The 13157-nt window shown below is 40.9% G+C and overlaps 1 protein-coding gene across 6 annotated transcripts in view; it reads left to right on the top strand.

Annotated features, from left to right (window-relative positions):
• ASCC3 (activating signal cointegrator 1 complex subunit 3) overlaps positions 1-13157 on the top strand; it is a 764501-nt gene that overhangs the window by 119402 nt on the left and 631942 nt on the right. For all 6 annotated transcript variants that reach the window (XM_056566195.1, XM_056566194.1, XM_056566190.1 and 3 more), the window contains 3 exons: positions 2771-2966; positions 4185-4323; positions 4407-4532. In XM_056566195.1, the coding sequence (XP_056422170.1) occupies positions 2771-2966; positions 4185-4323; positions 4407-4532 (461 nt within the window). The remainder of the gene's footprint in view (positions 1-2770; positions 2967-4184; positions 4324-4406; positions 4533-13157) is intronic.

Below are 13157 nucleotides of genomic sequence, written 5' to 3'. Positions count from 1 at the left end.
CCATAGATGTATATCCTGCCGACAGTCTAGCTGATGAGAACCTTTTATGCCTTTTATAATAGAGGTATATGAATAGTAGAGAATGGCATGTTTGGTATTACATGAAAATAGATTTGCCAAAAGTTAATCAAACAATAGGAACACTTTAGCAGCATATTATAAAATGTGTTTATACTGCATATATTTCAGTCTGTTTCATCATAAGGTATTCCTAAAGGCTACATGAAGGTAACTCCGTTTTGATGTGGCCAGATGATCCATCAGATGCGCGTTGTGTGCGCCTTCCTGTAGTCACTGCATTTTAATGGATGAAGGCTGCTTTGCATTTGGATTACAGTTAGGGAAACCTGTTTCCTTCTGCCAGCTCGTGTCAACAATCAATCTGCAGCTATCAGAGCTACAGTATATCATGTCTTCTTGATTTCCCATTAGGATGCCTTTCTACCTATTGCCGTCAGTTATCCTTTGTCTTAATAAAGCTGTCTTCTTTCAGTTTTACCCTTCAGGTAGAGATTCACTACCTCCTTTGCACTAATTTGATCGTACATCCTCTTCTTCCTTCTGCCATTCTTCTGATTCACCTTTTCTTAGCCTTTCAATCTGTCTTATTTTGTTCTTGGCCTCTCTCGTTCTTGTCATGTTTCTTTCTCATCTCTAGCCCTTTATTCGCATTCCTAAAGAAAGGTGAGTTGTTAGTATTTCTTTCCAGTGTATTTCCAATGCCAGCGCTTTACAGTCGGCAATTATCAATAAGAAATGCTACAATTTAATTGATGCCAATGCCAGGGAAGGCTAGAAACTCTGACCTGCAGCTTGGTAGAGAACTTTTATCTCCTGCTATCATATTTGTACATCTTTGACTCTACTCCTTGACTTCTTGTCCGGGAACTACATTGTATTTCTTTTTATTGTGTTGCTCCTGATGTTATTCTTAGTAAAGAACTGTTGTATAAGGCTGTGTTTGGCTCTTTCATGTCCTTTTTGTACACCACCCCCTGATGTTGTACCTTGTATCTGCCTCTGCATTCGCTCTACTTTGCTCCTATAGGTTATGCACTCATGAGTGCATCCTCAGTTGTTTTCTACATTATATTTCTGCTAGATAACTTTATTTCAAAGGGTTATTCCAAAATATATTTTTCAGCCTTTGAGCCAATGATGGCAAATTATAATAGTGTATAATATGCTTCCATTTCCTCTGTTTGCCACTTTTTCCCGTTTTCATGCACAGGACTTTCATGCAAGTCTTTTCATTTTTCTGTTGTATCTGACCTTTCCCAGCATTCCATGTGGCCAGAGACAACTAGTCACAAGTCACATGGTATCCAGGGGTTAAATGGCTATGCTGCAGTGGGTTGGTGGATCTGAGTGTGGAAGGGATAAAACTTTTACTTGCCAAAGCTATAAAACCAATGATGATATATGCACACGTGGAAAAGTGGTGTAATTAGTGTGTACTTAAACCTATTAAAGGGGTTGACCATTTTTTCTACTGATTTCCCCCTCACTGTAGTGAATTTACTGCCCTAAAAATATGCCCATTTTTCACTTCAGTGTCACACTACGTGCCCTGTGACATTCCAGCTTAGTGACATTCCTTCTACCAGGCTATTAATAAGCTTGGTATAGAAATAATACAACTCCTGCATCAGTTGTTACCCAACTTTCCTAAAGCCCTGAATAACAAATCCGCCTAGCTATGAATAAAGAGGATAATATCATATGTCAACTAAATGCATTAAAGAGGCACTGTCATTGTGAAAAACTTTTTATATTTTGTAGTACTACTGATAAGAGGACTTTTTTAAATAAACATTTATTAAAATTTCAATTTTACTAAAAAATCAAAAATGAAAATAGCCGCCACTAGGGGTCATCTGTCTTTATGCAGACAAACTACTCTATATTTTGCAGTGTACTGGATACCGGCCGTAAAGTGTGTTGGTATCCAGTATAGGAGATCACCATTGCACCACTAAAGCCTTCAGAGGTCCCTAAACTACAACTCAAATGATGGGAGTTGTAGTTTTACAACAGCTGGGGGTACAGTCTTTGTAAAACTCTGTTTTAGAGCTGTTTATTCTCCAGCTGTGTGCCTCCAGCTCTTTCAAAACTACAAAGGTTTGCAACAGCTAAAGGCCACACTGCTCTAGCACAGTGCTTTTCAAACACTGCAGCTCCAGCTGTTGTAATGCAAAACTACAACTCCCAGCATGCTTGAACAGCCAAAGTATTCTGACTCCTGAATGACAAAGAAGCTTATCAGACATTTAGGAGTCTGTAAATTCTGAATGGCACACATAGTGACAACTATATTGATTAGCGTCCAACTTTACTAGGAACAGATAGAAAATGTATGCATTAAACTACTGTGCAGTGATTTGCAGAGTGCCAGGCTGCTCCCAGACTCGGGGCAGATGAGTCATCACAGTGAGGGAGAGAGATGGACACGCCCCCTGAGAAGGCAAGAACAAAAAGCAAGTGAACAATATATAAATGCTATTTGTTAGGGATGTATAGGCCCTAGACACATAAAAATGATATGTACATGATCAGGATTAGGTACTGAGTAACATTTTTTTTTTTTTTTTGCGCTATGACGGGTATGCTTTAAATGCAATTGACATACTTGGACAGCTTAGTAACACTCATCATTTTTTAATATCTTGTGATAGCATGTTACTGATTTGTTTTACCAATTACATTTTACCTGAATTTTTTAAATAATTTCCCTACTGAAAAGGCTGTGTTATATTTTTTTCCCTTTTAGACCACTGTCCTGATGGTACAAAACCCAACTATGGCTGTCAAGTCACTGTCCAGTCTGAACAGGAAAAACAGCTCATGAAACAGTATCGGCGAGAAGAAAAGCGCAATGCCAGGCGAGAAAAACGAGTAGGCGAGGACGGAGAGACTTCTGGTGAAGGACTAATAGGTTTTGATCCGAAAGAACTGCGGATGCAAAGGTAATAAATGCCAAAAGCCTGAAAAATGTTTCAGCTGTAATTGGTACTTTAATGTATCCTAATCATTTATTTTCTTTAAGTTCAGCTTTTGGAGATTACACGATTTCAACTTCAGGTCACGTCTTAGCACAAGTATAGAATTTTTTTTTCTCTATGAAAATCTAATTTTCTAGGATAAGGAAGCAGTGATCTGCTTAATTAGAATCTGCTTGGTCGCTTTCACGCGGTTTAGAAATGCAGATTAAGGAGGTAAGCTATCTTCCTTAGGTGCTCTGTACACACCACTAGTTTAAGATTTATGAAGTCTGTACTAAATGCATTGAAACTATCTGTTTTTCCTCTGGAGATTAATGGTTGCTATTTTCTATGTTGTCATCTTGAAATATAGGGAAAAAAGGGAAAGCAAATAAGGCGTTGCATTGCTGCAGTAAAGGGAAAAAAAAAACCCGAGCCTTGTTGGCTTTTTAAATATTGAACCCATAAAATGTGTTATCTCTACATTGTTATGTGGCATAGAGTGGGGACAACAGCACTGTAAATAAGAACGTCTTCTGCGGTTATTGAGATGCCAATGCCTACAAATTATGCCTATAATTTGCTGCAATTGTTATTGGGAGAGTGTTTTCCTACTCACTTGCTGACCTCTTTGTTTTAAAGCAGGTGAATTGCTAAATTGACTGTGACACTGACACTACACTGCTGCATACACTTCCACCTCTTTTGTGCTTCATCTTGTTAGGGTCACCCCAGAGACTTCATTCTAGGGAGCACTATGCAAAAATATATTTCTGCTTTAGTATTATTCACCAGTTTTATGTCTGATTGTGAATCTTGGAATCTTCTGGTGTTTGTCAGCAGTGTAGCTAAAAATGTCACATAATAGGCTTTTGTAGCTTACATTGCAGTTTGCTTGGTGTTTTCTACCTCTTCAGTTGTATTCTCTTTGAGCAATCTTGTATCTCAGTGCAGAAAATTATCTGCCCATAGTAACATCAATGAAATGTGTGTAGTCTGCAGTTGCTGGAATGTACTTTTTTATGTATGTTTTTTCTAAAGCCTTTTTTTCTAGTTCATATATACTGTTATGTGCAGTCCGCTGTTGTCGTCATACACAGTTTTGTTCTCTATTTGTACGGATTCCTTTTTATGTTGTTTATTCTCATTGTTCGTCTTACTCAGAATGGCTTTGTTACTGTTTGTTTTTTCTTTTTCTTTCAGGGAACAGGCACTTTTAAATGCTCGAAACATGCCAGTTCTGAGTAGAGAAAGAGACTATGGGGAAAGAGTTGTGTATCCAAATGTTTATGACGCATATGCTGAAGCCATGAAAACGTCAGCATTTGTTGGAGGAGCTAAGGTATGTTTACCGCTGCCTTTTCATTTTTTGTCTCAAAGCACACAAAATATATTTGGTTTATAGCATTATCTTTACTATTCTAGCTGCTTCTGCCAGAGGGTATTCAAAGGGAAAACAACAAAATGTATGAAGAAGTCAAGATCCCTGCCACTGAACCAATGCCTATTGGTTTGGAAGAGAAGCCAATCTACATTAAAGACTTGGATGAGGTTTGTATGGTTATTTGCATTATCATTTTCTTTAGCTCCACTAATAATTAAGCTATTTCTGAAGTTCCCCCACTATCACTCTGCCGCCATTTTTAACTGTCTAGGTCTGTGATATGAGGAATTGTTTAAAGTCTTCCTTACTCTGTAAGTCTGCTTTATCTGTCTGTTTGCCTACTTGAGATGGTGGTTGCTGGTGGTTTTGTGTTCTGTATCCCCCCAAAAATGACCACACCAATAATGAGTTTAGAAAGGAAAACTTCTGGGGACTTTGTCCTCTTTATGACTCATGAACCACAGTTTTATGTTTACTCTGCCTGTTGAAAAAGATTTACAAATACAAATATAATAACTCAAACTTGCACAACAAGGACAAAAAGTTACAAGGTTGGCCAGAAGGAAGGAACAGCTGAGAGGGTCTTAGGCACCATAAAGCTCTAAAAGTATAATTACAACAATGCATAAATGGAAATCAGACTCCCAGCAGCTCATCCTGTTAAAAGCCATAAGCAGAGAACTGTCCTATTAAACTATATCAAAAAGGGAAGCAATGCATGAGGAAGACACAAAGGAAAATCAGGTGATTTATAGATTTTTAAATGGCACTCAAATATATACCTTTCTAACGTGTAGAAATGTAAATCTTTTTACAATACTTTGGGATTAACTTAAATGGACAATGTCATATACAAATTTGTTTTATCTTTTTGCAATATACTTTATAAAAAAAATCATTCACGTCTGAAGCTGTGAAATCAAACGTCATAAATAATACTATTAGAGGTCATTGTACCTGCTGGACGCTGTTGCTCCTGGTGGCAGCATCATTTATGTCCCAGAGACAAAGTCCATGAAGTGAAGGGCAAAAGAAGCTGGACTCTGCTTCTCCTGCACTGACGTGGAGGGTGTAAGTTCCCCGACGAAGCGTAAGGGCAAACATCACACTTCAAGTAGGGAACACCTTCCTCGGGGAACAGCAAGGAACCGATCACTGGGACGGAGAATATACAAGAAGGTAAACTGCAGAAGAAATTGGTTCAAGCATGGGAAACTGAGCTGCAAGCAAGAATGGGTAAGTATCCATTTTTTTTTCTTCTTTTGATAGATTTGCTTTAAAGGGGTACTCCGCCCCTTGACATCTTACCCCCTATCCAAAGTCCCGAATGTCTATGGAAGAAGTCTATAGAAGCTCCCTGTTTTTAGAAGACTCATGTAACATGGGGAGAATTAAGGAAGTTAGTGACCAATGTATTTTCAGGGGTCCTTTTTAATGAAAACTGGTTAGTCTTGCCTGACATACATAAAAGGATATGGTTTTATATTGAATATTTGCTGTCATAGAAGAGATGTAAACAGAATAAAGGTTAACGTGATTTAGAGCAGGATTCCAGAGTAAATATTTACAGGACTCCTATGAAAAAACAGTCCTGCGTATTCTTCCCACACATAGTGATTGACAGCCTTCTCTGCGCACCCACCCATACTAATACAGTGAAAGCTGTCGATCATTGTGTGTGTTTGGGGTCAGCAAGACCCTTAAATCCTGTCAGAGTTTGCTTGGAAATAAATGAATACATCACAGAGATGTTTTTCACGCATGACTTGACAGGGTTGCGTTAAGTAGTCTATTTCCCTTGTGTTGAAATCCATTCATAGAAAAAAAAACCTGGTCTAGCTAAATTTATGGTGCCCTTATGGGTGTGACCAAGGCTGTAAATATCCTTGAAGGATTAAGCAGTATCTGCCACTACCTGTATTCCGTGCACAGTGTTTTTTTTCTCTGTGTTGAATATAGTTATGCGCAGAAGAAAAAAAAACAGGCCAACCGATCTCTTAAGAAATATTTGCAGTGTTTAATGATTCAGGCCTCAGCTCTCTCTTTCTTAAATCACTTGAGCGCCATGCGAGTGTGGATGCTTTACTAAAATGTCCTTGAGCTTGAAAATGACAGTATAAGGACTGTATGTGAGGCGACTAAATATTTGCAATAGCACTTTCGCTGACAGACTTCCTCTACTGAATCCATTTACAAACCATTGATTAGCAGCGGAGAATGGCATAACATGCATGGACAGGAGATTGCCTGGCATATTAGGAGAAGCACCCTGAAATTGCTTTGTATGTGCAAGAAATCTGCTCATATACAGACGTCAAACCAAATTAGTGGAGCCATTCACTCTTCTTCTTTATAATACCGCATTTATGATGCCTCAGGAGACCTGATATAATTCCTACTTACCCACTTTCCCTCCATCATTTCTGCCTAGCCAAAAGGGTAAACTGTTTTCACAAAGCTTAACCAGGTCTGCCTCCCAAACTTCCTGATGGCAAAATTGATGACAGAATGAGAGGGTTTCTATTGTTATAACCTTCTCATGTGCTGTACCATTACATCATGGGAACATGAAGTTATTGCAAATTGATGTAATGGGATGTCATAGTAATGACACAAGAGCTGCTCTATGCCATTATTTGCAGGCATTATACAGTTGTCACCGTTCTCTAATGGGCATCATGGGCTGCAGTGTAACCCCTAAGATGCTATGGTCAATACGGAAAAGTAAAATACATTGTATAACTGTATCACCATACCCATGACAACCTGAAGCATAAAAGTATTACTTTATCTAACCAGTGAACCAGTGTGAAGGCTATAATATATATATATATACACACACACACACCGTGTTTCTCCGAAAATAAGACCGGGTCTTATATTAATTTTAGTCACAAAAAACACACTAGGGCTTATTTTCAGGGTAGGGCTTATTTATTTACGGGATGTATGGGGGGGGCTGCAGCAGTGTGGAGGATGGGAGGCTGCAGCAGTGTGGAGGATGGGGGGCTGCAGGAGTGTGGAGGATGGGGGGCTGCAGGAGTGTGGAGGATGGGGGGCTGCAGGAGTGTGGAGGATGGGGGGCTGCAGGAGTGTGGAGGATGGGGGGCTGCAGGAGTGGGAAGGATGGGGGGCTGCAGGAGTGAGAAGGATGGGGGGCTGCAGGAGTGGGAAGGATGGGGGGCTGCAGGAGTGTGAAGGATGGGGGGCTGCAGGAGTGTGGAGGATAGGGGGCATCCTCCACACTCCTGCAGCCCCCCATACTCCTTCAGCCCCCCATCCTCCCCTTCCCCTGTCGTCCTCCACACTCCTACCGTACCCTACAGCAGTGTTTCCCAACCAATGTCCTCCAGCTGTATCAAAACTACAACTCCCAGCATGCCCGGACAGCCTTTGGCTGTCCGGGCATGCTGGGAGTTGTAGTTTTGCAACAGCTGGAGTCACACTGGTTGGGAAACACTGCCCTACAGTGCCCCCCCACCCCTCTGCCATAATAAACTTGGGTACCGTGACTCATTTCACTTTCTTACCGTACGGTACCCTCCTGCGAGATCCTCTCCTGTTGCTTAGCAGCCGGGGGCAGGGACACGTCCGTGACGCCGGCCGTGCATATGCGCCGACGTTTTAGAACCTGCTAGGGCTTACTTTCGGGGTAGGGTTTATTTTCGGGGAAACACGGCACACACACACACACACACACACACACACACACACACACACACACACACACATATATATATATATATATACACACACATTTATAAAAATTAAAAAAAACTGACAGGGGCTTGTGAGTACACCACCACTGAGGCCAGTTTTGGCTGAAGTGATCACAAGGATATGAAACCATGTCATCACTGCAGCACAGTAAGCAAAGACTGCAAAGGACCACCAGAGCTAAAGGCACTAGAATGATAGGGGATTTTCAGGTAAGTTATAGGTTTTTTGTTACTTTGTGGCATATTTCTCCTCTTTTTTTATTTGACTATGCTACAGGGGCTGTACAGTTAGTGAAGTTCATAATATAGTGTCTGTACCTGTGTGTGACGATTTTCTCACAATTCTGTGATTGTCGCCCCTATATATATTTTTAACAGCACACAAAATTACTCATGTCTCGGGATTTCCTAGGTTGCACTGCGTCAAGACCTGACATCACTAGTCAGGTGATCAGAGGGAGCCTTCCCTGCTTTAATGGGTGTAGCGACCGCTGGGTGGGAGAGAGTTCATTTTGAAACCGCTGTAGGGACCCTGATTAGGAAACACTGGTGTATTGCATTGAAGGAATCACAGGTGTGTTTCAATGGGTGGGGTGGCTGATGTGTGGGAGGGAGGAAAGTGACTTCATACGTACAAACTAAGGAACGTGTAGTTTAGAGAACAAAATTCAACAGGAAATACCCAGTTCTGGCAGGTAAGTACTAAAAACACTTAAACAACAATAAGTATTTTCTTAAAAAGACAAACTAGTAAATACATGGTATGAAATACAGTGGTCCCTCAACATACGATGGTAATTTGTTCCAAATAAACCATCGTTAGTTGAAACCATCGTATGTTGAGGGATCCGTGCAATGTTAAGAATAGGAAGTTATACTCGCCTGTCCCCGCTGCTCCGGACCGTCACCGCTGCCTTGGATGTCGCCCTCCATCGCTGTCGCCGCATCCCTGGGGTGTCCCCACCGCTCCGGACCGTCTCTGCTGCCCGGAATCGTCACTCTTCATCGCTGTCATCACGTCGCTGTGCAAGCTTTTACCCTTCTGCTCCACGGGAGGTTTCTGTCCTCCCCGAGCTTGCCTTAGGACCCCTGCGATACAGTTTGACAGGTGTACCGCCCGTATTGGATGATGGGACGGCGTGAGAGGCGACATGATGACGACGAAGGAGAGGGACGGCGATGCAGGGGATCCTGAAGAGAACGGTTCGGAGCGCCGGGGACAGGTGAGCGATCACCACCGAACCACACGGGGCACCTTAAACCGCTATCTGGCGGCAGCTGAAGCAGTCTGCGCTGCAGGATAGTCGTTTATGCGATGGCCCTAACATACAAAAGCATCGTATGTTGATGCTGCCTTCAACATGTGATGGCCTCTGAGAGGCCATCGTATGTTGAAATGATTGTATGTCGGGGCCATCGTAGGTCGGGCGGTCACTGTATTGATGTATTAAGATGTGTAATGTTTTGGCCTACAGGGCCTTTCCACTAAAAATGTCCAGACATAAGCAAATGTTTTGGTCATATAAACATACATAAATGTGTAGACAAGACATCAAGCATTTTTAAGAAATCAGCTAGAACATTGTGGAGAAATATTATCTAGAAGATTTAACGAGTCAAGCTCACAATGTGGGCACATTACAAACAGCTTACTAAGAAAAAGAAGTTCCGAAAGCCTCATTGTAGTTTTATGGATTTCTTCATCCCTTTTTCTGTAAAAGTGTCTTGTCTATGGGATATTGCAGATAAAAACATCTTGGCACCATAACTACTGAGCACTTTGACCAGATAGGAATTCCATCCTTTCTTACTCCTGTCCTTCTTTAATATACTTATACAAGTGTTTCATTGACTGCATTGAGGCAGGTTCGGTTTCTATATAAGAGAAAGAAAAACTCACTCGTAAGATTCACTGTCCCTGATAAATGACTTGAGCTTTTTACCTAAAGTGGGTGCTCGAGGTAGGATTTATTTCTTTGTTGCATGCCATTTCCATTTCCTTTCACTTACAGTACATAATTAATGACCTAAATAAAAAGTGGATTTCTCTGCTTAATGCATAGGAATTATTACAAAATCAATAAACCCCTTTCTTTCAGTAATGTTTTGTTGCTTTTATAATTTTACCAAGTAAGCAGGGCTGGGTGAAGTTAGACACATTAGTGCATAAATTACCATGTTTATACTATCCTTTGGAAAGCTTAGCAGTTAATAGAACTATGCTTCTGTGGTCATAATTCTCTTCAAGATCTGCGTAAATGTTTATTTCTGCATTTATTATCCCCTGGCATTTGTCACATAACAATTAGTTTAGTTCTGCATCTGAATGACCAGCTTGAAAAGCCAAAAAGGATGATGCAAACCCTAGGATTTAGGTAGGATTTACCATAGTAATAGTCATCGCTGGCTCACGGGTAGTTTAGTTGGACAGCAAGAATAAAACCTTAGAAGTCATTTTGTGAGAATCGACTGTTACTTAAAGCTGAAAGTCTTCTAGGAATTGTTCCTTGCTATTGTGTAGCAGTTGCTGAATCAAACCACATTTAAATGTAAAGGCTGTCATATTCATGGAAAAAGCCAGTTGCAGCCACAAATGAAGAAATAATCTCTTGTTTTAGGCAAATGTATTGGTTGTCATCATTTTTATATTCCCTTCACACTAACACATCAAATATTCATAGCTGTAAAATTTCTTACAGCATTTAGTACATCTATATTTTCCAATTTCTTGTCTATATAGTCTTTTTTAATAGTCTTTTATAGTGTGATGTCAGTGCTTTTTATGATCTGGGGAAATTGTGTTGCTTTTATTAGAAAATAATAATAATAACGAAGTTAAATAAAATGTGTGTATGCATTATAATCACCCAAGGGGGTATAGAATCACAAGGAGAAAAAAAATATAACTCTTTTAATACTAAGAAATATTGATTCGTAGCAACTATAGTATGTTTATCTTAATCTGTGCTATTAAGTGATTGTGACACACACACATGCTAAAGATTCATACTTAAAAAAATGTATCTGGCAGTTATGTCGACAATGAACAAGCACGTTTCCTAGGGCTAAATAGAGTCAATGGGGGACATTTATCATTAGGTGTCTATTGTAAACACAGATCTACTCCTTTACACTGCTTGTCTAATTTACACCCTTGCTCAAAATTTACAAAAGTTGCGCACGTCCTTTTGATGAATTTTGTGCAAATATATGTTAGCACTACTACCCTCATCATGGAACAGAGTCTGGTCCATGTTGGGGGTAGTAGTACAGGGCATAAGGGATTGATCACAATGGGTCTCACTTCTGAGACCCGATGCGATCAGCATTTATAAAGCAGGGGAGCGGGCGGCATGCTGTGCTCCCCTGCAATGTATATACTACTATGTAAACTTTCATTTTGAAATCCCCCGCTGGGAGCCCTGAATGTCCGTCACCGAGGAGCCATTCAAGGCTCCTGGCGGGGATTTTAAACTAGTACTTTGACCTCCAAATGTATGCCCCCCATGAATATTTATAATAATTTTTTGGCCCCAGTGAGGGACATTTATCAATGTTTGCTTATGTATTCTTTTTTTTAGTAATTTTTTCCTTACTTTCTTTTTGCTTATGTGTGACGTATTTATCAACTGCTTTCATCCTGTTGATAATTTTCTTTCACGTAAGCAATTTTTCCTTTTTTACTTTAGTAGTAGCTTTTTCTGCTCCATGTTTGAGCTGGAGTAAATTTAGTCAATTTTTAACGCTGTTGCGACTTTTTTTTGCGCAGTTGCGACTTTCGCAGTTAATAAATACCTGACTACCCGTAGTCCATTTTAAAATTATTACTACATAGTAAATTTTAGGAAAACTTGCTTTTCTCGCTTTCCAGTCAAAATGTCGCACGAAAAATCGTGTAGTCGCAGTTGCGACAATTTTGTGACAATTATAGTAAAGAAAACCTGACTAAACCCGTTGATAAATGTCCATAAGTGTGTTTATAATAATTCATTGGCCCCAGTGGCTTATTCCCCCTCTTGCTGCCTGCTCCTCATCTTCTTGGAGTAGAGAAGCAGCAGGGACATGTTAGGAATGGGCGGTGGTGAATGAATGAAGCCGACATGTAACGCATGTAGGCTTCATTCATTCACCACCGTCGCCCGACATGTCCATGCTGCTGCCCTGCTCCTAGCTCAATCGGCGCACCGCCGGGACATGTCTATTCTCCGCTGCTCATCTTCGTACCTGATGGTGATGAGCAGCAGAGAACAGACATGTCCCGACTGTGCGATGATTGCGCTAGGAGCAGGGCAGCAGTGGGGACATGTTGGGTGGCGGTAGTGAATAAATGAAGTCTTGTTGTTGCCCTGCTCCAAGAACATGAGGAGCAGGCAACGGAAGGAGAAATAAGGACACTGGGGGAATAAGGATAAGCACACTGGGGCCAATTACTTATTATAAACACACTGGGGCCAATTACTTATTATAAACACACTGGGGCCAATTAATTATTATAAATATGCATGGGGGCATACATTTGGGGGACCAAGTAGTAGTTTAAAAACCCTGCTGGGAGCCCTGAATGGCTACTCTGTGCCAGCCATTCAGGGCTCCTAGCGGGGATTTCAAAATGAAAGTTTACACAGTAGTATATACATCCCAGGGGACCGCAGCATGCCACCGGCTCCTCTGTTTTATAACTGCTGATCGCATCGGGTCTCAGAAGTGAGACCCGGTGCAATCAATCCTTTATCCCTGTACTTCTACCCCCAACATGGAACAGAATGTAGTAGTACAAACACTAATGTAGCCTCCCCAGCCACCTGCAGACTCTCGCAGCCAGGGAACTACTACTCCCATCATGGAAAGGAGTCTGTCTGCAGGCAGCTGGTACGTGTGCTCCTTTATACTCTGCATATTGCTGAAATTTTTTACGCAAATATAAAGTTTGCCAGTGTAAACAAACCTTGCGCAGGTAATAAATTAGTGTCCACTGCATTTTTCGCTCTACGGTGTACGAACAATAGACAACATCTGTGAATGTTCCACCAAAAAAACGCACAAAAAAGACGCAATGAGTGACACTGTTCAAAA

The sequence above is a fragment of the Hyla sarda genome, chromosome 3, assembly GCF_029499605.1.
Source record: "Hyla sarda isolate aHylSar1 chromosome 3, aHylSar1.hap1, whole genome shotgun sequence".
NCBI classification, from domain to species: Eukaryota; Metazoa; Chordata; class Amphibia; order Anura; family Hylidae; genus Hyla; species Hyla sarda.
Note: the sequence above shows the minus strand (reverse complement) of the source record. Positions and strands in the feature narration are given on the sequence as shown.